Below are 25,830 nucleotides of genomic sequence, written 5' to 3'. Positions count from 1 at the left end.
TCTCTTGACGCTCTAAACGCTGAATGGCTGTAAAAGGCATTGTTCGAATGAAAATGAAAGCGCTTACGAAGCATATCTTGAAAATATAAAAGAACTTATGGAAGCGAGTCCTTAGTACGTCATCGCATTTGAAATCGTCAGGTGATCGAAGCTCTGCGACTGTGCATCGAAGAAACAAACACAATTTATCGGCGGTTAACTATACCTTCTGTATCCTCAAAGGAGAGGAATGGATAGCGAGTACAATCTTTTTACCAGTAACATTAAGGATACCGAGAATCACGGGATACAGACAGCGGAAGAAATAACCTCAGCTCTAACTTCATGTCCGTCTTCGATGGCACTCGCTCAGCGGACAATTACAGTAGCCAACTGTTCTAGCAGACACTTCAGTAACTCCCACCACACTCAAGTCCGGAGAAGTACTGATGACAGGGAAGAAGATTTACTTCTAGAGTCAGAGCTAGTGGACGACTTTGGAAGACCTCCTCACACGGACGCTTTTGATACAGAAGCTCGTGATCGGATCGGAGAACTCTTAGAATCTGCACGCTCTTCCGAGCAATCCTCTCAGAATGTATCCTTACAGAGTAGAGCTGTTCCCCAACAGCAGTGTTGTAGCATACAGCAGGCAACACAAAACGGCGAATTGGCCGTGAAGTCTTCAACTAGACCTCCAAATAGTACTGATATGCAACGATTTTGTGGTAAGTGAAATCCTAATATAATTGTATGCATCGTCAGGGATTTAAATTTTCTATGATGTCGACGTTTATTCCATCGATTCCGTCGATTCTGTTTGTGGGCGAAATTGTGTTACTTTTCGCCTAGTTTAACTAAATGACTACATTTTGATCTGAATTGTATTTAGCTTTCGGAATATTGATCAGAACCCACATAAAAACTTCGAAAGGACATTATTTGGGCCATGTCTATCCTAGTTCAAGTCTTTAAAGGTTTATGGATCGATAAAACAGAATAGTAGTCGTGGGGGTGTGTAGAAGGAGTGTGGTAATCACGATGCTAATGAGTTTGGCAATCTAGTTGGAGACAATAGCTGTTGTGTTCTTCCGGAAAGACACCTCGCACAGTAGTCCAAAGTCCAGAATGTTTTTACAGTGGGAGTCCTGTGGGCAGGCAATACATGAGATCTCATAAACGTCCATTTGTTTAAAAACTATTTCTCTCTTATTAAAAGATCCAGAATCAAGCCATGGGCTCCAAATGCCCTGTGTGATTTTTATGTTTAAAAGAGGAATCATTGCACGAGATGATTTAATCCATAATCTCTACATTATACCAGTGAAGGACTTCAAGGAGGTATGCATCTTTGTATGTGCTCTCTAATTTATTGTAAAATTTAATTACAAATTAGTTAAACTTCTTGTGAAGTTTAATAATTACGTATATACATTAAGTACATTATCATATAAATTTGATTTCGTGTGGCAGGTTGAGCAATCACAGCCTGTTCATCATGGTGATGTGCTTTTTATCATATTTTATGGTCAATTGCAGAAGTTCCCAAAAATCAAACAATACGAAGGTGTTATTTGCCATGGCACCGAATTCCCGATGATGTTGGAAACAAAAATCCCACCAAATCGCCTTTTCCATCGTATTCTGATTGATGACACATGTAAAGTGAACTTTGAAATGGATGCTGGTGAAACTTTCTCAATTGTTTCCCCGCCTACGGTTAGTTGCTTTGGATAAATTACTTAATTAATACGCTAATTTTTTTTTTCGTGTCATACAATTTAGCACAATAAAATCTCAATATTCGTGAACGTCTACCACCTTTAAAAAACCTGTTGACTAAAATCTGCCCTAAAACACTGTCAAGTGCATGCTTTTTCTTCCTCGTGTATTTTATATCCCTTTTTGTTTTCGTTGTGACTATTAGCAAATTGCTATAAAGATAGGGATTAGCCTGCAGTGGCGGCGTATTTTGGGCGCACTCGTGCACATTTTCGTATTAGGCCGCCATCTTAGATTTGGTAACTGTGGGGGATTGGGGCGAGGAAATATTTACTTTGTTATTATTTTATTAGTATTTTAAAAATACTAATATTTTACCTTCCCCACCCTCTCCCCCGTTTCCCATTTTTCCACTTAACACCTACTCCCTCGGCAAATATTTCCTCGCCCCAATCTTCCACAGTTACCAAATCTAAGATGGCGGCCTAGTACGAAAATGTGCACTCGTGCGCCCAAAATACGCCGGCAATGTAGGCTAGATAGGGATGTGTAGCTTTCACACTCTACACACAGGTTATAGTTATAATTTCTTGTCCAGTAATTTTAGGACAATGGCACATTTATAGTCACTATCTCTTGCAGATAGTTACAAATATCTCTGAGATCCTTTCAAGGAGTAAAAATCGTGTTGGGTGCGGATTTTCAGCCACAGTCCTCATAAGATGCACAGGTGGGAAGGACGAGCTCTCCGAGGGCAACATCTGCATAAAAATCCAATGTGGAAACACAAATTTACGTTTTACTATGCCCGTAGCGGTAAGCTGTTCTTACAAATGGTTCACTGTCTTAAAAAGAAATTCCACATGTAGTATTAAATTCCACTTGAACATTTGTGTTTCCCAAGGCAGAATATGCTCAGAATACTCTTATAATTACGTGTTAGTTGCATGGACACGTGTCTCTTTCCGATTGAGTTGAATTCAACCTAAAAGTACAAGGTCATCCAGCATCACTGATTATCACTTAAGTGATATCACCATTATTATTATTACCATTATTATTATTCATGTGATATAAATACAAATACTGTAAGTATTGTTGTCTTCAGCTATTTTTTAAATTGTCCAGGTACAAGTCACGCCAGGATTTGGTACCAGTCTAACTCTTACAATTTGAGGCTACACTGTCATCCAATATAGTGTTTCTTTTTATTTCCCTGAACAAACTGTTTTAGTTTTTACTACTCCTACATAGCATGGTCTCAGATTCAGACTATAACCTTTTTTAAAAAAATTCTGTAGCAATTAATGTTTCGTCTGTCTCAAGATGTTTCTAATTGATAACTTTGCAAAGATTAAAATTAGAATAAATTTTGTCATCATTATTTTAACCAAAGATGTAAACTCTCACGTCTTGAAGAATAATGATGATCGTTATAATATCCCGCTATCTTGTTTTGGTTTAGTACTACGAAGCAAACACATCACCTTGGCTATATAATCCACAAGCAGGTAATTTATCAATTGTAGGGTTTAAACATGTTGAAGGAAACTTCAGTTTGTGTCGTGGCTGAAATATTCCACCAAAATTATTTTGAAAATCATGAAATACTATACGTCTTTGAACGAAACGATTTGCTTTTTTTGTGTCTGAAATATTGGCCATCATGTGAGAAACTGCCCTATAACCCTATGATATTAGAGCTTATATCATATTTTTCAGTCTATGAAACTATGAGGATTACTAATTCCTTTACATTTCACAGAAAATGTCTTGTAAGCTGTAAATAATGTATTCAAAATCATTATTCAGACGCTTTATGCAATAAAACCTTACTTTACGTCAGTAAATGTAATTGATAGTAAATAAAGGCAGTATAGTATCAGAAGTAGGCTGGGTTGTCTCCATTGAAAAGGAATTTTTATTCACGATTATTTTGATTGCCTCACCTCTTCATCCTCAGTCACTGCCATGCCTGACGAAGACAAGAAAGTTCTGCGTTCTTGCCATGTTTCTCTCCTGGAGAATATTGGTGATCCAATCTGTATATGTGATCACCTTTACCAGCACAAGATCTTCGACGGTGAGGACATGGAAGAGGTAGAGAATATGACAAAGAGGAGGGACCGCAATGCCTTTTTGTTACACTCGATTCAGACGAGGGGAAACATCCTTGACCTCGTTATTGACATAATGAGAGGCCAGCGAGAAAACCAGGAAGCAGCTGCCATTTTACTGAACAAACGACGCCATGGAGCTGATCAAAATAATGACGACAAATGAGGATCTGCATGCAGCACCTGCCAATATCTAATTGAAATTTTGCTGTGTTTAATTTAAGTTAATGTTTACTGAGCTGTGTGTTCAATACCATATTATTATTTGCTTTAGAAATAATCAGTAAGAAATTGCCCTGAGAGAACAAGATTAAGCCAGTGAGGTCAAAGCAGTCTTTTAATGTCAAAAGTGTTTTAGCTGCTAAGAAAAGCAGTATAATGGATTATAATCTCACTTTTACTTTTTCCCATTTGACTTCAGAAATGGAAATGAAAGATTTTATGGACAATGATTAGCTGTTTTCTGAAAGGTTTCTTACATTTATATTAAAATTTATTGTAAATATTTTTTTTCAACCTTTGCACTTTTGTTGTCTATTGTTTTAAATCAGGTGCTGTGTACTTGATGAATGTCTACCTTTTGAATCATATTATCTAATACTCAACTATTACTGATATTACAACCAAGAAATAGGGGAACTGTATAATTAAGTAGTGATATAGTGATACTCCTCCGTTGTATGAAGATTGGCAAATTTGGTGTATTAGACAATATGGTCTTAAATCATTGTAGTTAACATTTAAACTCCCAAGATCTGATTGTTTATTCTCTCCTCTACTTCTACTTGAAATTTTTTATTAATCTCATTACCTGTTTTCTGGATAACGTGGGGATATTGTATAGAGAATTTTTAATGTTAATCACTCAGAGAATAAAAAGGTTAAAGCAGGGAGATATGGTTAAGGCTCTATTACGTACAGCTTGCCCGTTTGTTATGATTCGATGTTTTGTTCTCAACACAGTTTCGTATTTCATAGCAAAATGTGCTTCTCTTTAATTACTTATGTTAAGTGTTTTGAGAGAAACTGTGGCCTTCTAGGAACAGATGATGTCCAATGCCTATGGGCGTCATGTTCTACATATTGTAATCAGTTTACGTACAGCTTGCCCGTTTGTTATGATTCGATGTTTTGTTCTCAACACAGTTTCGTATTTCATAGCAAAATGTGCTTCTCTTTAATTACTTATGTTAAGTGTTTTGAGAGAAACTGTGGCCTTCTAGGAACAGATGATGTCCAATGCCTATGGGCGTCATGTTCTACATATTGTAATCAGTTTTATGTATCCAAGGACCTAAAGTTTTCAATTCTCTGAAAACAGAAATCCAAAATGTTGGCACAGTTTCTCTGTTGAAGTCTGAATTGCGAACATTGTGTAAAATAAATAATGAAAGATAGACTCAACATCACATGTGTAAATATGTTAATATCCTCAGTCTGAGTCAAATTCAATCTGGAAAATCGTTGTACTTTTATTATAGAAGAGGTGGAAAATTTTTCTTTGTTCGTAAAGTCGAACGCTGCTAGACAACTTTCCGCTTTTAGGAATTGATTGTGTCCATAGAAAAATGTCCAAGCATGCTTTAGCTCCAAATGGAGACTGTTCTTGGAATGGAGTTGCAATGATGAACGTGGGTTACTAACCAACTGCACGCTTTTATGACAAGCAAGGCCATGTAGACGAATGTAAGTGGTATATGGATAATATATTTAATGCAGTAGTAAAAGTAACACGCCAAAGAATTAAACATCTCACATCCTTGCCGAGTACTGTTTTTGTAGCTTAATTTTTTTGGATTGTAAATTTATTAAAAGAGAACTATTGAATAAAGTATAGTTCGCTTTTGATAACTGATTTTTATGGTGCTTGATATAATTCAGAATCTCAATTCTAATTTTAATTGTAAAAACTATTGTTTTATTGCTTGCTTCTTTTCCTTTGTTGATGAGCTGAATTAGTGTTTTCACTAAGGAGAATATTCTCTCGATGAGTTGAAATCTTTATTTGTCCTTGGAAAGTTCCGCTTTGATTTCCACTGCAGTTTATCATCAACTTGTATACTTGTTTGTGCTAAGGCTGCTCATGCTGTAGGTTCTCTGTTTCTGTACAATCAGCATCTTAAAATGTTTGCCTGTCTCAGGCAAAGATCTCATTAATTAGCATAAAATATCTTGGTCGTAAAGGAACTTGTAGGGCATCGCCATTTCAGTGCTTTTGCAAGGCAAGATTGATGATTCAATACAAGGTGACTGGTGTCTCTTAATCAAATTTTATCATTGATTTGATTTATCGCAAATAGCTACATTTGATTCTGCCGATGAATATTACAAATTTTTTTCCAAGAGTACTCTGCCTGGAAGCCCTGACCAGGTAAATGAGTTTTTTTTTTTTTAAATAAAAATCTCTAGCTCTACCAAAAAGTATAAACGGGAACAGGAATACGTTCAGGGTGTCCTGACGAAATACCGGTAACTCTTCATGATGAACGGACAAGCATCCCTTACAAGAAGGGTTACCAATACTCATGCATGGGCACTTCATGCCACTAAAAGTGGGATGAGTTCGGTAGGTCTGGCCTTCTGGCACTGACTATACAGTTTGCCTGGTTCTGTAAGCGAAAAACTGCCCATGATTGTTATCCCTGTTGGCTGATATAAAGATGATATTATTACACATTCTCACATTTCTCGCATTCTTCTGATTAATGGCAAGGAACTATCAGTATCAAACAGTGTAAAAATCCTAGGAGTCACTATTAGCTCAGATTTAAAATGGAACGAACATGTATCAGAGTGCATTAAGAAAGCGAACAAGCGTCTTTATTTTATTGTTCTTCTAAAGCGTGCAAACGTTCCACTGAGCGACATTATAAATTTTTATTGCACCGTGATAAGATCTGTTTTAGAGTACTGTGCGCCAGTTTTCCATCACGCGCTCCCACAGTATCTTAGTGACGACATTGAACGAGTGCAAAAGAGAGCGCTCTCCATCATTTGTCCTTATGCGTCATATTTCGAATGTTTGGCCAGGTTCAACTTAGTAACCTTGCACGCGAGACGCGTGGCTCTGTGTAGCAAGCTTTTCGAGTCTATCACGTCATGCCCGGATCACAAACTCGTGCCTGTCTTACCTCCTAAGAGAGAACACAGATATAATCTAGGACAGTTCAGGGCTTATGCCGTGCCCCGTACACATACAAATCGTTTTAAGAACACTTTTATTCCAAGTATGTGTACATAAAATTTTTTTTAGACTAGTTTGTACATATTCATCTATAGAGAGTTTTTCGCGTTTGTGGTTTTATTATAATTTCAATTGTATTTGTTCCTAGTTCTAAGTAATTGTAACGCAATTCAGTCTGCGGACTGCCATGTTCGATATTCTAATAAACTATCTATCTATCTATCTCTTGCGTCATACATACAGACAATAGATTTTATAGCTATATAAGTGACGTCATACCCACAGACGATGGTTTATGCGCTCTTATATTTTACAAGTGCAGCTCAGGAATACGCATAATAAAACAATTATTGGATTCGGTTTTCGCATGACAGCGATAATTATCAAGGCCTTAGTTTGTGTTATCCGCCACAGCCTTTGGCTTCGGCAGATAACACAAACTTTGGCCTTGACAACTATCACTATCATGCTCAACCTCATCGAATGATTGTTAATTAAAAGAGTTTAAAAGGTGTATGTGAATGTGGTCGCCATACAATGCCCTTTTGGTCGGTATCTAAAAAATGAACTTATTTCAAAATCTGCTTACGGATTGTTTTGTAAAGAACACTACCGCCGTGAGCAAGAAGTTAGCGCTTCCTAGTGATTTATATATATTGTAATATCTTAACCATTACGGTTGGGAAATTTCCGTGCATGACCTAAGAAAATAAGAAAAAAGATATAGTTAAGATATGATATAAATCTATATCGCGCTACTCGTTCAATACTTGCCTCTTACTCTTCCACTTGATCATATTCAAATGCGTTCATCGAAGGATCTTCAAACAGTCTCTACCAGAGAAAATATATTGAAATTGACAAGTCCAAGTGTATCAAATTGACAAAAGACCTTAGATTTCTTCTGCATTTATTTTGACAATTTTAAGGAAAAATTACGAAAAAGATCCATCAATTAGTTTAGTTATTTTCTCGGAACTGATGTTCAAAACCTCTAATTTCATCGCTCTGGATCGGGTTGATCAAAACTCGATTAACCTAACGCAGGATTAGTGTAAAGGTCTAATTCACTTAAAAAGCTTTGGAAAGGAATTTTTCATTTGTATTATTTTCCAGTTAGTTTCAAGTCATTATGAGATAGATTCAAGGAGAACTTTAGCTCTCATGCATGTTCTTCTATATGAGAAATTAAAGCCAAGGTTAACTTTTAATCCTAGATTAACGTTAACCCGCTTTCGAACAACCCAACCCTGAACATCAGCAAAATCGCCAATACAGATTTTATTCCAGGGACTTAAGCAAGGATAAGTGCTAATCTCATTTAGGAAAAATATACTCCTGAGATCATAAGTTTCTTCAGTGTTCATAGATCTACGAGCTAACTAGTGTGGCTGCGATTCAAGAATCTATTAAATAAATCTGGGATGCAAGCAGCGATAGGTAGACAGAGACACGTACAGGAAAACAATCACAAAATGAAGTGTTACTTCCAAGTTACGGTTTCTAGGAGGTCAAAGCTCAAAACTCCTGGGTTCACCTGCTATTAATCAAACTTTCCCAAAAAATGTGAATAATTCCTTACTCTTGTTTGCATTGTCTTGCTCCTTCTCGTCCGTGCTCCCGCTTTGCGTTAGCATTCGCCGGACCGGACTAAGGAACATTTGTCGAACCGCAAAAGAAAAGACAGTTAAAGTAAGGGCTAGATATTTCTATACCTGTTTTAGTGATGAAGATGCATAGATCATGGTTTCATCAGATGGTTCATGACTTAATACAATTTTCAAATAAATGCTGGTGCTTAGTTCCTTCCTGCAAGGTTTAAATACCAGATCACACCGAGGAATGACGTTGAATGAATTCCTCAGTGAATCATAGCTGAACTTCTAGAATTAAAAGGAAAAAAATAAATTAGAGTTCACCTTATGTCAGAATTTCACGGAAAATTTCTTCAACTTCTGGAAAAAACTAATGAATTAACTTAACGAAAAATACCTAAAAAAAAAAAGCAAATTCCTTCGATGAGAGGAGAAGCCTGTTTTAAAATCACGCTAACGAGAAAAGCCAAAGTTACAGAATTTGATGTAGGCTCCTCTCTTCTTATTTCCTCTTCATAAAAAATGAAAATCAAATCAAATCGAAAGAAGAACAAAACTAGACAAGTCGAATTAAGAATACAACACAGTTTTAATGAATGGTCTGCTCAAGAATGCAAGTGACAAGTTTTTGGCAATACCAGTGGGGAGGCCTTATTCAGTTGCCAGCCTGCAGGATCTTTTACAGATATGTCAACATCTTTTTTGCCGGTAACAGAAAAGCTGACAGATTCGATCGATGACATGAGTCTTCCTCCATTCTTCTGCTCCGTTTGCATCATCCTCTATAAGCGTTAAAAATAAGCAAAGACCACGAACTTAAAGTTACTCAGTGATTGTAGTTTTTTCAAGGGGAACGAAAAATTATATTGTTACTTGACAAAAAAAGTGATGGAGCATGCCAGATTCTTACATCAAAGGTTCCGCAAAACAAATGAAAACATTTTTGTTTAAAATGTTGTTTGCATGGAGTGCACAACTGCACATGGCCCCTCAACTAGTATTCTAATTTGGATGGCTGTTTTCCTCTCCGTACTGTCTTGTTATCATGATATGAAGTGAAAACATACCTCAAAAGACCATTCACAATCATCGAAGCAGTAAAGCCTCACAATGAGGTTGTCTCCAACTCTGGTTTCATTGCAGAATGCTACAACCTTCATTCTTTTAAACACCAAAGTCGACTTAGATGTATCAAACTTCCCAGTTAATTTGAAAGTTGACAAATGGTCAGTCTTGAATCTTACATGATTGCTTTTACAGACAAAGTTCTTTGATTCTTGTGTTTTGTTGCAATTACTAGTTTCGCCAACAGTTAACCAAGTGTCGTTTACATACTCCTTTAAAATTACGCTCCAGTTTTCGCCTGTCAAAACAATGTTTGCACCATGAGGTATCCAAACTTCCAACAATCTGTCCAACTTCGCAGCACTAGTAACAAATTTATATACTGGGCTTAGAGGCAATTCATCCTCCTGTAGATGGTCAGGCAGCACTGCTTCAGTGCAAGCTTGCAGCATCAAATTTCTCGGCACCCACTTATCTTTGAGTGTCAATCCATTAGCAACCTTCACTTCTATCACTTCCACCCCAGTCTTCTGAAATACTATATGGGAAGCACTTCGTTGCAATGGATATTCAAAAAGCACGTCATTTTTGGAGGCTAACAGAATAAAAAATAATATTAGAAAACTAAACTTAATTATCAAGTCAGAGTAGAGGTACGTTTAATAAATGTCTCGTTGTCTCTTGTCACTCACCAGACTGTGCATTTAGTGTTCTTTGTTTAGGTTTAGGTTCACAACGGTCCGCTGACTGGTTTCTGTCGGCCAAACTGCTGTCAAATGAAAAAATACTGTAGACAATTGCAAAGTAAAGAATCAGAAGGCTGAATCCTAGGCTAAATGCTTGAGTTGTAATGCTGTCAAGCACCAGGGAAAGGCCATGTCCATGATGGTCTTCTTGACAAAGTATGACTGAGGACACTGACCTAACCTATAGTAGAGATTAAAAAATCATAAAATGATAAAAGAGGTCAAAATCAAAATGGTCTGTGCAGGAGGACATAAATACTGCTCAGGTTTTTTCGCTCTGAAAATATTAATTTGATATAAATAGAAATGATTTATTGACTCTCAGCATGACAAAGGCTGGTGCATGAAACCGTGAAAATCAGAAATCCAATTGATTAAAAAAAACCAACAGGACATGGTTATGAACCAAACTGGTGAAAGGCAATCCTGTTAGCTATTTGCAAGACTCGACCTAGGACCTCTAGTTGCAAGTACAGCCCTCCTACTAATCGATGACACTTTCACCTACTTTCATTATTACTCTAGGTTTTCACCAGAAAATGCAAAAACGTAAAGAACACTCTGCACAGTCCATGGGCCGGCTATCCATTTAGCTTAGCATAATTGGAATATTGAAACCAGCCGCGAGTGTTGTGTTACTCTGTTTTGAAAGTAACGCGCGAGTGAACGGTAAAAATGGAAAATTACGATTACCCTGACGTAAACGCACTCTCCCTCATATTAAAAAAAGGCACACTAAACACTGAACTGAAAGTATATGAAAAATAGTTATAAAATGAAATATTTTCTAAAGTAACGTTGAAGATAAATCTCAGAGATTTCAAGCTACAATAAATAATACATGATTTTACTGGACGCAGTTAAATTCAAATTCCACCCACAAGCGGAGCTGATATTGTAATAAAAATGATAACATGGGTGGAAGTTTGAAACGTAGCGAAGTCGAAGGTGGATAGAGGTGCACGAGTTAAGAAGAAAATTGTATGCATGTTTTAAAAAGTTTCATGTTTAAACATGAAACTTTGTGATGTGACTCTTACTGAAAAGCATAGATAGTGCAGCTGACCAAACCTTGATTATGCCGGTGAAAGATGAAACATCTGCATATTACTTGGACGTAACGAGAGTGACGATTGTCTAATGCGCGGAAATTTGATAGCAGAATAGGTTTGGCGGTTGAATTTTGTTAGACTGATCTAAAATCGTACAAAGTCCACAACAGGAACTACTTTTTTTGTTACTTCGAGCGTCATAAGAACTTTTGAGGCATCGAATTTATAATAATTTCGAATTTACCATCGAAACATCAAATTTTCTAATTTCACTCGAAGTAACAACTTACCAGTAGGCAAACAACAGCGATCACAAAGAGAATCTTTCCCATTCCAAAGTCTAAATTTGCTGCAATGCTGACCGCAACAGTAACGCAATTAGTGTATACTTGTCTATTTCTTGTACAAGATCAAAATGAATTATGTCGTTGTGGTAAAGAACGGAACAAATCTTACTGGTATCCTTCAGTGTTTGGTTCAGTCTAATTCCGCTTAAGGAAGTTGAAGAATAGAGTAGTACCCTTTGTACCTTAGCTTTCGAAAGTGAAACCTGTCAGTTCATGAATAAAACGTTACTGAGAAAACTTATTTTAGAGATCTATCCAACAAGGGGATTCCCCCGACTCTCCGGTAGACGACAACCAATCAAAGGGACGAGGAGTAAGTCACCAGAAAAGAGTTTAGTTTTCGTTTTCCGAGGGATCATTAGATTTTTGATCACCAGATTGAATAGAGGTCCTAGAAGAAACAGAAGCAATGTCAACAGAAGATAAAAACGAAGACATGGTAAGTTCTAAGCAGTGGTGACGATGTTCGCCCTCCACTTACAATTTGTCGATATATCTAAGCCGCTTTTCTCTGCTTCACTTTCGAAACAGTTATCTTGATCTCATCAATCACTTTATATAATTTCGTTTTCGATCGTTCTCGATTTGAATATAAATAGAAGATTTTTGTACCGAAGACAAGACTACAACAACAATATATGTTCATTTCATTCTGTAGAACGACGGAAATAGAGATGAGTCCTTGGAAAGCGAAGATAACAACGAAGATCTCCTTGGAATAGCGAATGATGCACAGAGTAAATCTGACGGCGACTCCGACTTGGAAGAAAACTTGGCCAAAACAGCACGTAGGAATGACCGTTTGGAACGATCAAGAACAGAAAGTGAATTGTGTTCCTGTAATTTTGAAGGGCAACCTACGTTAAAGCCCAACGCAGCCCCTGAAGTAGTGGTCTGTGGGCTATGTGGTAACGCAATAACTAGGAACCGCACTCAGCAAGGAAAATTAAACAGATCCCACGTAAATCCGAATCAAACAGAAGAAACCTTATTAAGCGTTTTTCCTCAGTCATACAGTGGCCATTTGCCCACGCTTCCCAGCGTTTCCCTAGAAGATGAGGTCTGCGGCACCTCAACGCAAGCAGCATCTTTAAAGACAGTGCAGGCTTCTGTCTCTCAGCTAGAGAAAATCCCTGTAATACGTAAGTTCGATAACCTTGATCTCTTGTGTTCAGAGATGGTGTGTGTCAATTCTACTGCTCTTTTGTAAGTTAGGATTTTGATTTGTGAATTTTGAGAAGTATGATCGATGCATCAGCATTTAACTCGTCAAATTAGCCGGATTAAATTAAAACCCCTTCAAAGCCCATATAATTGTACATGTACAAGTCACCGAGTTCTGCTCTATCCAAAGAAGTCTCCAACTTGAAATCTGCTTTACCTTCCATTTCAACGTTGACGTAAAAGTAAAGTTAAACATGAGTTAAGTTGCATGAAACTCTTTCAATATGTATATCTAATCGATACTTTTTACGGAATCAACTGCGTAACAATTAGACTAATTTGTATCCACGTTATCAACACATTTATTTTCATTTCATCTTCGTCGCAGATGTGTGTCACCATTCTGTGCAGTATCCGTTGCCTGGATTAACAGTGGTGCTCTTCCTTTTTGAAAGAACCCACCAAGAGAGGAAAGAGAAGTTGTTTATACTTTATATGATTCCTGAGAAAGAGAGACAGGTGAGTGTAGTATATATTTCTTAATATTATTTGCAAGTTTTCAAACAGAGTTAAATAGTTTTTTACATGGTCAATTTTTTTTCGTACAGGTGTATGACACAATTCGTCAGAGTTACGTAGATGAGGGAACCAGGCAAGGTTACTCAACAAGACAAATATCATTTTGCGTAAACAATGGAAGAAGCCAAGATTTTCACACTGCATTTGTTCGCGAGCAAATCAGAATTTCGTTTCAAATTGAGGATCAACAGCAAGAAAACTTTGTCACTCCTGTGGATGCAAGAGGCCGCGACTTTGTAAATACAAGTATATTTGAGATATAAAAAGTAAAATCTTTACACCAGATGATAGTGTTAGTGAAATGTTTCTTAATTTTATAATTTGGAACCTTTAATCCAAATATGTAGTTTACATAGGTGTCCAGGTCTTGTTGGACATCCTCTATTTCTTTAGAATTAAGAGTAGACTCTGACTGTTTCGTTTTTTTTTTTTTTACGCTTTCTTGTCAATAAGTCTACTGTTGTCGAACAAATAGGGGATTCGACTTCTCTTTAAATTGTGCTTTTCAAGGATTACAAATTGATCAATTTCTGATACTTTAGGTTGTTAGAGTTGCCAACATTAAATGTGAAAGCAACAACCGAGTAGCACCAGGAGCCAAGTCCCACTTCCGAGTCCAGTATGTTGGTGACTCCGAGGACCCTTGTCAAGAACAAGGAAAAATCACCTTAGCCATCGATGCAGAGAGTCAGTGCTGCCTGTACTTTTCCATCGCCTTTTGGGTGAGTCTCATTTTCCTTTAGAGTAACACTAAATTTTTTTAAAGAACAGCTTACGATAACAACAAAACGATAGCGAAAAAAGCTCTAGAGAATCCATTTTTCTAAGAGAGGCATTAAGTAATTTTATAACATTTGGTCCTAAAAATATAAATTGCTTAATGAACAATCTGCAATGCAATAAAGAGTAACAGTTTCTGTAAAAAATAGTTTCAATGAGGACATTTCTATAGTACGAGTCTACTTTAATTTTGAATATTTTACTCAACAGAATTTAACAGCAGCAGCTGATTAGAGGTGACAATAGTGAAAATTCTCATGAAACTCATGGTATCTACTAATTACTATTCTAATGACTTGACTATTTAAACAATCAGTTACTGCGCAAATTGAAGTTACAGTCAGTAACTCATAGACCCTCATACAAACCTTACTTGGTTCCATTCTTGGCTCTTCTTTTTTCCAACCTCAGTTTTAGTTTTCGAGGTAAACCTATGGCTGGTGAATGGAATTTAAAACTTTGGTTGAAGTTGGCATTGTAACTCTTGATACTCTTGGTATTAAGTATAAAGTATAACGTGTTACAGTGCCAATTTTTACCTTCAGTCTTTTCAACATGTTGTCGCTTAGAATAAGTTTACCAATCATGAGTCCATAAGCAAAGCAATAATTGGAAATATGCATCCTGGTAGTGGGAATGTTCTGCCCAAAGGTTCAACACCCTACTTTTTTCACACAATAAATCCCTTTGCTATGCTGTAAAAACAAAACACAAAATAAGAGATACACCATCAAAGCATAAATCGTACATTAAATTGGCCCTTGAACTTGATTTTAAGAACTGGTGCTGTTGAGACCAATTCCAGTGACCCTTGAATGATATGGTATCTATTCCCATTTCCTGTGACATGAAGAAACTAGAAACTTCTCTATTCCTGCGGATGTTGGTTCATTACAGGCTTTCCCTAGCATTTCGTCTTAGTTTCTCTGACAGCTCGGTGATAGTCATCTATTTTTCTGGGCGGAGAGGAACACAATGACCTGACCAGAACTTGAAAGTGACTACCTCCCAATCCAGGGTTTAGCCCACATACCATGGGGCCACCCCATCCTCCACCAACTGTTTTCATACCTAGATGGATCTTTTATCAACCATATTCCGTAGATTAAAGATAGCATGACCTGGCTGTACACAGAATTCCTTACGATAAACCGTGGGGTTAAGTCTTGGTTGGGTCTTTGTGTTATGTTATTAGGATAGAAATACACTTTACTTTCGCATTTCTTCTCCTCACCCACGACAATAAAAAGTTGCTGGTAAATTTTTAAGAAAATTAAAAAGATGTCAAGGGTAACTATATATGCAACGAAGTAAAAAACCACCCAGGGAGAGTTTTAATACACATATAGACATCTCATCCAACTTGAACCAGGACAAGTTCTTGCAGAACAGGCTTTTTTGAGTATTATACCCTGAGAAATGTCTGCCCTTTTGCTCGCCTATGGGTCGTACAAGGTGACCCATTTTCGCAATGCAGTCCCATACTGTCTATTGTTGGTAGTCCTCTAAAAAAGTAAGCAAATGTTGCTAAGAAGCAGAATCGTATTATTAAAAATTAAGCCAAAATAACTTGTTAAAATTCCCTTCTTCAGAATTCCACACCACTGTAGATGTTTCCACGCAATAGACATCTTAAACAATATATCTACTTAATCTTTATAAGACTTTAAGCCTCTCAACGCAAGTTATTGACCATAAAATTAATGTAACTCAGATGAAAGTTTATCAGTGAACATTCTGGGTAAAGGTCATTCACAATACTCTACTTTTGATTAGTAAATATATTAGTTTCAATGTTCTTAATTGTGAATGAATTAGTGAATTGCTGTGGAATTCTTAATAGGGGCCTTGTATGACTATGAATGGTTTAAACCCTTGAGGCTTTGATGAGCTGATACACAAATAACCTTATAATTTGGTGATAAAGTAATGATACCAAGAAAACAATTAACTGTAAATGTGCTGTTCTCAGCACGTTCTGATCACCTTGGTTACATTAGAGTCTAGCGTCGAATCAGGGTAGGTTTCCAAATAACTGGCCTCAATCTACATGTGCTTCACCTTTTGGTCCGAACCTAGCTTTTTTAAAATAATATTTCATTGAATATCTTCCCTATAGACTCTGTAGTGTGATTTCACCTTACCTCAAGTTCTTCCTGTTTGTCCTATAACATTAAAACAAACAAAACAAACGCATTTTCACTCAAGAACACTTTCTTGGTATCATTAGTTTGGCATCACGACAGGAGATGTAAACATCAATCTACTAAAGCCTAATGGTAGAAAACCATTTCAATAGTCATTTAGAGTCTGGTGCATATTTGACAAGTTTGTAACTTGTCTGATTTGCTAATCTACAGTGTATATAGCAGAATTGCCCTCTGTGCTGGCGCAGGCTTACATTATGCAGCTAGGTTAACAAACCCCTAGTAATATTGTCCATTAGAAGCTATTCATGTGTAACTGTTTGTCGCAATGGCTCTGGGTATTTATTGCGTCAGGCTGAGTTTTGTTTCGAAGTTACAAGCTGATAGCTGAGATAAATCGAAGCTAATAAAAAGTTATCTATCATTTCAATCATGATCATAGCAAAATACCCTCACACTGAACATTTTATTGACAAACATTTTACTGATAGATATTGGTGACAAACCTGGCAGCAGAAATGTTAATAACAAGTAATGGTAAAATGTCATTTGCAACTTGTAAGCAAATTCATAAGTACATCTATATAACTGGATAGCAGCTTGTAAGCAAATTTTAATGTACATGTCTATATACGTATGGCAACTGTGACTATAGGCAGCTCAGTGTTAAAAATGAACTTAAGTTTAAAAGCTAGCTACGTGAAAATTTTTAAGCTCTATAGGCAATAAAAAGCAAAATAATTTAGTTTTTCTTTAATAACTTCAATTTGGACCTGGTGATCTAGAAATTGAGTATTTCAGCGTGCTCAATTAACTAACTTTGGCTGAAATTACTAATACTATATATCCATTAGTTAATACATAATGTTATTTTTTTTTTATCTTCAGAGTATTTGCATTAAAGATCAAGATTATATGTCTTGCATAAAATGTCCAAAATAATGAAATTTGATTCACTTCCTACCACTGTATATACTGCTGGCTGGGAGCGGTCAATAAGGTGGCAGCTAGTTTTAATTTTTTTAGCTCTGTGTTACACTTTCCTATCAGCAATAAAATTTTTTTAAGGGAGGACGTCATGTGTGATTTATTATGATGCACAATTGCATGTACCTCCCGAAAATTGGAGGATTATGGTCAAGCAACATGGCAAAGTGATAACTTCAACAAAACACGCTAGTTTGTTTGTGCTCTTCTAGCTGGGAACTACTCTCGACCTACAAAAGACAGGATATCATTCTAAGACTATCAAAACAAATTTAGGTACGAGGTAAAGAGACTTTATCGTCTTAGAAGGGGCAATTAATTTCACGTTAACGCAGCTTCCGCGATTAATTTGTTCACAATGATTCAGAAGTTTGAAAGGTGCTGCACAGCGGGCACGCAGTCTTACATTTTTGCCTATATCACTGGGCTGACATGTGTGCGCCTATCTCACAACCTGAGGCATACCAACATGGCCTCCTTCATGCTCTTTGCTCATAGAGAATATTAAGCCACACAGTTGCCTTAACGGAATGACTATTTATTCTGTCTTCAATAATAATGATGAAAAAGTGATGATGGAGGCAAAGATGATGATGATGACTTTTTTATTTAGATTACAAGTAGACAAAATAAGCTAAGCAATGAAACAGTGTAATATCTAAAAGGTTCCCAGTGCTTTTGATTACAAAGGCAAGCAGAGAAGAATTCATCAAAAAAAGAGAATTTTATTTGACATTTAAAGATTCCTACACCATTGATTGTTAATTATGGCAGATGTGCCAAGTTAGCTGACATCAGACGGTGATCATGATGAAAAGAAAGAAACTGGTACTAGTCTTCATCTACTCATTTCTACAGGTAGCACATTTAAGCAGCATGAAAATCGTGCTATTAATATATAATTACCACCTTTATTTGTACTCACTCTTGCTCAGAAAAAGTTACAACAAAAAAAATATTAAAAAGTATAAGTTAGAGTACTGGCTGCCTGGAATAACCATAGGGGCTATCGGAGCCAGGCAGCTATTAATGATCTAATGAATGCATGAGTACACACAATTTATGGATGAAGGAGTATCAAACATTCAATTCATTTCACGTCAGACAATTAAAAATGTTTAATTGAAAACCTGCTACTTTTAAAATTATCTTACAAATAGCAAACTTGACAAAAATTGGAATATATAGTGACCTAGTGACATATTTAAGCATTCTAAAACAATACCAAAAATACTTGGTGTTCTTCACCTTATACAAAATTTTGTGTATGGTAAATTTAAATTTAAAACTTCTCAATTAAAATAATGTGGCTGCCAGGTTTCTTCATTCTTTTTTGGAGAACTTACAAAACCCTTACAGAGTCCATTTGAAAGTTGGATAGAAAAGAACAAATGGGGTGATGTTCCATTCTATAGACACCATCCATAGGATAGGGCAGATTTTGTATATTTGACAACATAAACATTGTAAACATGGACAGATATACTTAAAGCCTGCATAACAGATACACTCTTTAACAGGTCAGTGACTGCAAATGTTGCTTAATTTTCAAAATACGACTAAAGTATCATTCTGAGTACAAAACATAAATTTATCAAATCATATTTTTAGTATAAAAATACAACTTACAAAAAGAATTTTCTTGTTAATATCATGAAATAAAACTTTAAAATATCAATTCTTTAGGATAAAAGAATAAAACAAAAAACGTCTTTTTAAGATCAGAAAATAAAACTTTCAAAAATCACTTCACTGTACATAGATAGCTGTTTCACCCTTGTACAAATAGTTTCATCCCTGTCACCAGTTGGAAACGTTCATTCTTAGCTATGTACGATAATTGCTACACGAAAATTACCTCATAAACAACTAAACCCCTGGTAATGAGATGAAACTTAGAACAATCACGTCACGTTACAACAGTAGTGACAACGAAATTTCCCATATGAACAACGTTAAGTAACAGTGATCAAATCTCAGCTGAGCGCAAAGCCAAGCTGAGATTTAGCCTACAAAAAGGAAGCAAACTATGTGCTGCTAAACAGGTCAGTTAGGTAAGTGGGCGCATCCATAAAGGTTCTTAAAGGAATAGACACAGCACCCTCACATTATCAGCGAACATGCACCTCTGTGATGCATGTTTGTACAATCACTACACCGTCACGCGGACATTTTCGACTTAATCCCAATAAAACTCCAAGAAATTTTACTGTGAAATATTCAGTTATGATATATCAAATAGCAACTAAATATACATTTCACGCCGCGTCAATTGATTCTTTGGTGGCCTTTGCATCAAATGCTTTTAACTTATCAGCAGCATCAGTTCTCCTTGCTTTTTCCTTCACCACAGTAGAAAACTCCCCAACCGTCAGTTCTGGCTTTTCAGCCACCAACCATTCAATTACTGCTTCTGATTTTCCCTCCTGAAACCTCGCTTTTATTCTGGTGTGGCTGGCACCATACCAACGAGCAATTGCCTCATAGGGAAGTTTTCCACAAACGGGTGCGTCTAAAAGTTCGCAGATTTCTTCCTGTTCACTGGAGTTTAATAAGTCTCTTAGAGGCTTGGAATCTGAAACAAAGATGAATCAGAACCATGTACGTTGAGGAATACATATGCATGGAACATATTGGCTCAAAAGTTCTGTAACGTACTAGCTGACTAAATACTTTTAATATGCTCGTTTCATCCATTATACCTCTCTACCGTACTGTACCTTTACTCAAAATACTATTTCCTGAATAAATGAGATTCAGTTCACGTTTTTTACAACTAAGGGCTTAGACGACAAATGAACTTTGCAAGTATAACTCTGAAATTTAAATTACTAGCTGCCACAGCAATTCATGTTATTTTACTATAGGTTTTAACATCAGTAAGAGCTCAAACTTGAGCCATTCAAATTGGATTGAGTTGACATGCAAGGCCTTCATTCTCTCAGCCCTGAATTTCTGCAGATATATAAATTAAATATGCAATTCTCCCATGATAATACATGACATGTAGTCTTAGAAATTCAACCATCCACAGAGAAGGATTCAGGTCCACCTTAGGAATTCCAAACATAATAATTACCTGACTTAATTACCAGCTTGTCTGCATTTTGGCACGAGCTTGTACAGGCCTTTCCATCACTCTAGAAAGGAAACCAAAACTTAGTCTTGTACATTGCAATTAGCTCACCTGTAAATGAATGTTGTAGGAGCTATCACAGTGCATGCATGACTGCAAATATACCCCTTGCAGATGAGTTACCTAAAATTAATAGTTTTGAGGCAAAAATATTTCCATGCAACCCTTGATATTTACAGACATCCAGACTTCACAAGGAAAGAAGTGGAATTTGGAAACAAAGTTGATGAGTAGGTCAGATCTCATTTTACAATTTCTTTTGCTCCTTTTTAATTCTAGACCATTTAGTTTTTCCTTCAATATTGCAACATTACGCCTGCATGAATAGGATGGATGCAATTCACTTGTGTCTCTTTGATAACTAATTCCCTACTGTTTGCCAGACTTGCATAATGATCATTGATAATAATGGACATATAGTGCCACATCTCTTTTACAAAATATAGGGTAACCCCTGAACATTTCAGCTTCAAATGGGAGAGATTTCCCTTTTTTTTTTCAATGTACAAGTGGAGGAGATCGATATTTAAAACAATTTAAAAATTCCATGTTCTCCTAATTATAGCCTATCTCGCTACTTTATTCATTTAGTACCTCTAAAGGTGGTTTGGACAATTCAACTTGCACTGATCCAGAATTGTAATGAACCTCAGTTCTTCTCTTCTTGTATGTTCCCCCATGTGTTTGTGAAAATTGTTAAGACTGCCATCACCATACATGTATATGTTGTAGTTCAATTTTATACTTAGTTCAAATTTTATTTTACTTTGTTCTCGGTCATGTTAATGTATGATAATGGTCGAGTTTGAAACAAAGGAAAATAACATTTGAACCAAGGATAAAATATATATTTGAAGTATAGCAACAGATTAATCGTCATTAACCTCATTCAAAAACTCCTGAGTATAATATCATGTCTATTAGTGAATGCAGCTTGCACAGGCAAGACTTAACCTTTGTGAAAGTAATGATAGTATAAAGGGGAAATTTAACACAACAAAGGTTAATTGTGACAATTTTAGTAGATCTGATTTCACATATAAAGATAATACCTAAACCTCCATTATATTCATTTGGTCTCTGACAGTGCACCACATGTATTAGTTTCCTGACTGAAATTTACCTGGATTAAAACAACTATGTTTAGGTGGCCGTGACTTGCAAAACCATAACAGGCACATTCCAACCACAAACAACAGAACCAGTACCAGTACCACAGCTGTGACTGTAATTAATGTACATGAGTCATCGTGATCACTGCTTTTGGAAGCAAACTGGCCATGAACCCTAAGCTGGGTTATATTTTTTAATCTGTAACCCCACTGGCATTGGCACCAGTTGTGACTGTGTGACTTGATATAGACGTTGTGGGAGCTAAACTCTGACTTGATTCAGTGGTAGACTGAGGTACAAATTTTGGGGTTGATTTAATATTGCATCTGTTAACGCTGCTATGGAAAGAGCAGATCATGCTTGATTGAGATCCCAACTTTCCTTTTCATTCATCCTCCTCCACATCTTGGTCATCATTGCAACACATGGAACATTTCAAGCAATGTCCTATGGATGCATCATAATACCTGTTCAAGATGAAAAGTAATTAAGGAACAAAACTTTATCTTTTTTGGCTGGCAGATATTGTAAATGTAAAGTTGACCCCTCCATTTTTACAAGGTTTAAGCCATTTGCTTGACAGTGTCATTGCAGCTGAATCATGTCAACAATAAAAAAAACTAAAATCGATTCCTAAATAAATATGAATTAAACAAAGAACATTCCACTAGCTTCTAGCTTTTCCACTATTCTTTAGTCATCTTGGAATTTGAAATATTAGTATTTGCAAAAAAAAGCCCGCATTCAAAACCAGAGAACCCAGAGAAATTGCCATTGGAGTTAATTCACTGCTACTGTGATTGAGGATACATTTGACCCCTAAACAATTACAATTTATTGCTGGCATTAAAACTATCAATTTGAAACCAATTAAAGGGCAAATACCAGGTAATCTGACTACCTATCAAAACCAGACAAAGAACATTCTGTAGCCAGTCAAATTTACAGCTGGAACAAACCACGGCCCTCTCCCCCCTCCCCCTAGCCACTTTATGTACAAGAAGTTACCTGTCGTTGCTGTAACATCTCTTTCCACATTCTATGTCTGCCTGACGAGAGCAGTTATCACCACCTGATCTTAGGCGCACTATATGAACACGGAGTGCAGACAGAAGTACTATGTTCATTGGAAAACGACTTTCCCAGTTGGCATGAAACACAGTGCCCCAGTGTATTAGATGGTAATGGTTTGGAATTCCCACATTCTGGTGAGGCAGTTTGACCAGGAGGGGAAGTTTGACAGTCAATACATTTTGTTGTGCCATCTTCCTTTTCAATCCAGTATTGGGTTTTCTTGCAAGGATTTGTGGTCTTAAGAGGCAAAAATACTTGTACTTCACTTCAGATGTTTCTAAGATTGAGGTGGAAAATTATGGGGAATAATTCATGGAGTCCTTCAGAGAGTATAAATTTCTTCCTTGTTGAGGAAAAGATTTGTAATTCACAATAAAATTTAAAAAAGTGAGATGTTTCCAAGTGAGCAATTATGCTCTATTATATGGGACCTGATCCACCCTCCCATCACTTCCCCTGCTCTAAAATATGATGCTGCAATAAACTGGAGAAGTTTTATTGGATTATTTTATAACTTTACTCATACATGGTTAGAAAATCCTTTAGCATAACTCACCAGTAAAACAGCTTTTTCTATCTTGCTAAATTAATCTAACTAATAAGATATATTGGACATTTTTACATATAATAAATCTGATGTTATGTTATAACAAGTCAGAACTAACTTGATGTCCACTAAAGTGAAACGTAATTCACTGTATATCTTTAGGATTGAATAATCAACTTATAACACCACCCACTGAAAATTTAATGACAGATAGATTATGATGACATTACATTTAGCACTTAAATTAGGAAATTTAGCTTATAACAACAAGTTTATTCACTTTTATTCTTGAAAAGATTAAACATCAAATAAAAAATTAAAACTAAGAGGGTGTTGGCTTCCTAAAATAACTAGAAGGTTCACAAGGCTAGGAAGTCAAATTACATAGAATAAATTACAATGTTAGCCTGAGGGTCGGGACACACACACACATGCACACACACACAGAATTAAACTAAAAATAATTCTGAATAAACGAAATTTACAAGTCATGGAAAAAATATTATATATATGTATACAGAAGAAATGAAATCCTGAACAATTATGATAAAAGAAAAAAGCATAGAGCAACAAATAATTCACAAGAATAGCTAGGAAGAAACTGATTACTCTGGGGAAAGCAAAAAACCAGGGTGACATTAATATTGGCACTGACAGTAATTCATTTTTAATTTTTTTCCGAAATTTACTGAAAGGGGTTGACTTTATATCTTTCATATGATGCACGATCCTCGCAGTAGATAGCGCTATTTAAGCAATAGCGAAAATCAGACCTGAAAAAAATCAGGCCTGTACGGGATTCAAACCACTGACCTCTGCGATACTAGTGCAGCGCTATACCGATTGAGCTAACAAGCCAACTGGGAGCAGGCCGTTAAGTTGATTCGTAATAAACCCATGAAAGTGATAAATCAGATACAATGAAATATATGAAGTTTATATATTTTGAACTGCGGTATTAGATACATATGATGCACGATCCTCGCAGTAGGTAGCACTATTTAAGCAATAGCCATTGCTTAAATAGCGCTATCTACTGCAAGGATCGTGCATCATATGTATCTAATACCGCAGTTCAAAATATATGAACTTCATAAATTTCATTGTATCTGATTTATATCTTTCCTAAGAGAGTTCCATACCTTTGGTCCTTGAAAGCAAATATTAAAAATTCCATAGTTTGTTCTAGCTCGAGGCAGGTAATAAGATTGATTTGCTGCACTTCGTGTATTGTAGTTATGGATGCTAAGTACTGAATTAAAGAAGCTATCAAAATAGGAAGGTAATAACTTGTTATGAAATTTATGCATAAAAAGTGCAATATGAAATGTAACAAGATCAGAGAGCTTCATAATTGCCAACAATCTAAACAGTAGAGTTGAATGTTCATCTAATGAGGAAAAAGTTATTATTCGCACTGCTTTTTTCTGTAAAATATATAAGGGCTGAAGTGTACCTGAGTTATTTGTGTATTACCTCAGATAAATATACCATAAATCAGAAATGGGTGGATTAAAGAGGAGTAGAGATTAGTAAGAATATCATTATTAACATAATGGCAAATCTTAGATAAGATCCCTACACTTCTTTTAATTTTCTTAACAATACACGTAATTTGAGGTTTCCAGGATAAATTTGTATCAATTAAAATTCCTAAGTATTTAATACAGGAATCCTGTTGCAAGTGTTTCCCATTCAAAGTTAAGTTGAAGTTGAATGTTAGTTTCCTTTCAGGAGGATGAAAAATTACAAAACTAGTTTTTTCTATATTGAAAGAAAGTTTATTTGTACAAAGCCAGGAACTAACATTAGAGAATTCATTATTAATAGTTGCCTGTAGAGAAGTGAGATTTTTATGTTTGCAAAATAAATTAGTATTGTAGCGGCCGCCTTTACCGATTATTATAATATAGTTCAGATATAACGCGTGCTGTCATTGGTTGAAAGGGCGTGCTCTATCAGAGTATAGAACATGGAAATGAAGCTGTCACGCCATCTGCCAATTTGTAACACGGCGGACCAAATCCCGAATCTTTCCCTCAGGTTTCTATTCGACCCAGAAGTCCTCTACAACCTAGAAGACGAAAGAGAAAACGAGCTATTAGCGTCGATCAATTTAGAGGATACTGTCAATGACAATGCGACCTACCCTTTAACTGAAAGTGAGGTTTCCAACAAAGTTAATTACGAAAACAATGAGCGCGGCGGCAATTTAAACAGGCAAAGATTTGAAAACATGTCAAGTGCCGCACTAGACGAGATAATTGTAGGAGCAGAAACAAAGAAAACCAATCAATCCTCCAAATGGGCTACCCGAGTTTTTGAAGGTGAGTTTTTTCGTTGCAAAAATATAATAAATACCATATGAAAACCTCGAATAGAGTGGACGCACACTTACTAAACTTTCTTGCCAAAAAAAAAAAACACAAAACAATCAAGGAAAGTGGATGATTTTTAAACTGGCTAGCACACACACGTTTCTAACCAACCACTATA

General features: G+C 36.2%; 6 protein-coding genes across 12 annotated transcripts in view; 3 read left to right on the top strand and 3 right to left on the bottom strand.

The window, feature by feature from the left end:
• Positions 1-75: 75 nt before the first annotated feature.
• On the top strand, positions 76-5,669 carry LOC111337446 (uncharacterized). Of its 3 annotated transcripts, none has more exons than XM_022943739.2 (6): positions 76-707; positions 1,199-1,320; positions 1,453-1,698; positions 2,344-2,517; positions 3,167-3,212; positions 3,665-5,669. In XM_022943739.2, the coding sequence occupies exons 1-6, from the start codon at positions 230-232 to the stop codon at positions 3,982-3,984; spliced, it is 1,386 nt and encodes a 461-aa protein (XP_022799474.2). In that variant the 5' UTR covers positions 76-229; the 3' UTR covers positions 3,985-5,669. The 3 variants fall into 3 exon arrangements, with proteins under 3 accessions (XP_022799474.2, XP_088588846.1, XP_022799475.2); XM_022943740.2 differs by having other exon boundaries at positions 80-707; positions 1,519-1,698; XM_088732720.1 differs by lacking the exon at positions 3,167-3,212 and having other exon boundaries at positions 3,665-3,947.
• On the bottom strand, positions 4,309-12,023 carry LOC148724020 (uncharacterized). 3 transcript variants are annotated; one of them, XM_022943744.2, is made up of 8 exons: positions 11,917-12,023; positions 11,751-11,817; positions 10,355-10,589; positions 9,665-10,257; positions 9,236-9,379; positions 8,718-8,885; positions 7,777-7,836; positions 4,309-7,703 (listed from the first exon to the last, which is right to left on the bottom strand). In XM_022943744.2, the coding sequence occupies exons 2-7, from the start codon at positions 11,790-11,792 to the stop codon at positions 7,780-7,782; spliced, it is 1,239 nt and encodes a 412-aa protein (XP_022799479.2). In that variant the 5' UTR covers positions 11,793-11,817; positions 11,917-12,023; the 3' UTR covers positions 4,309-7,703; positions 7,777-7,779. The 3 variants fall into 3 exon arrangements, with proteins under 3 accessions (XP_022799479.2, XP_022799478.2, XP_022799480.2); XM_022943743.2 differs by having other exon boundaries at positions 11,751-11,956; XM_022943745.2 differs by lacking the exon at positions 7,777-7,836 and having other exon boundaries at positions 11,751-11,956.
• Positions 12,024-12,092: 69 nt separating this feature from the next.
• LOC111337442 (uncharacterized) lies at positions 12,093-22,060 on the top strand. Of its 3 annotated transcripts, none has more exons than XR_015991557.1 (8): positions 12,093-12,246; positions 12,466-12,949; positions 13,360-13,490; positions 13,580-13,786; positions 14,093-14,272; positions 14,541-14,566; positions 20,780-20,830; positions 21,748-22,060. XR_015991557.1 is itself a non-coding variant. In XM_022943732.2 (6 exons), the coding sequence occupies exons 1-6, from the start codon at positions 12,217-12,219 to the stop codon at positions 14,562-14,564; spliced, it is 1,056 nt and encodes a 351-aa protein (XP_022799467.2). In that variant the 5' UTR covers positions 12,093-12,216; the 3' UTR covers positions 14,565-17,549. The 3 variants fall into 3 exon arrangements, 1 of the variants encoding a protein (XP_022799467.2); XR_015991556.1 differs by having other exon boundaries at positions 20,780-20,834; XM_022943732.2 differs by lacking the exons at positions 20,780-20,830; positions 21,748-22,060 and having other exon boundaries at positions 14,541-17,549.
• Positions 18,177-21,296, bottom strand: LOC148724019 (uncharacterized; the record flags this gene model as incomplete). Its single annotated transcript, XM_088734526.1, has 3 exons — positions 18,177-20,039; positions 20,544-20,604; positions 21,195-21,296. Coding segments are annotated over 3 exons (480 nt in total), but the record flags the coding sequence as incomplete, so codon positions are not given.
• LOC111336435 (uncharacterized) lies at positions 21,965-23,079 on the bottom strand. Its single transcript, XM_088732735.1, has 2 exons — positions 22,722-23,079; positions 21,965-22,180 (listed from the first exon to the last, which is right to left on the bottom strand). Exons 1-2 carry the CDS (start codon positions 22,976-22,978, stop codon positions 22,099-22,101), a joined length of 339 nt encoding a protein of 112 aa, XP_088588861.1. The 5' UTR covers positions 22,979-23,079; the 3' UTR covers positions 21,965-22,098.
• A 2,360-nt stretch (positions 23,080-25,439) lies between these two features.
• Positions 25,440-25,830, top strand: part of LOC111337466 (uncharacterized) — a 10,307-nt gene continuing 9,916 nt past the window's right edge. The window contains exon 1 of the mRNA XM_088732733.1: positions 25,440-25,661. The gene's annotated coding sequence lies outside the window, so the exon portion shown is untranslated. The remainder of the gene's footprint in view (positions 25,662-25,830) is intronic.

This window comes from Stylophora pistillata, chromosome 9, assembly GCF_964205215.1.
Source record: "Stylophora pistillata chromosome 9, jaStyPist1.2, whole genome shotgun sequence".
Taxonomy (NCBI): domain Eukaryota; kingdom Metazoa; phylum Cnidaria; class Anthozoa; order Scleractinia; family Pocilloporidae; genus Stylophora; species Stylophora pistillata.
Note: the sequence above shows the minus strand (reverse complement) of the source record. Positions and strands in the feature narration are given on the sequence as shown.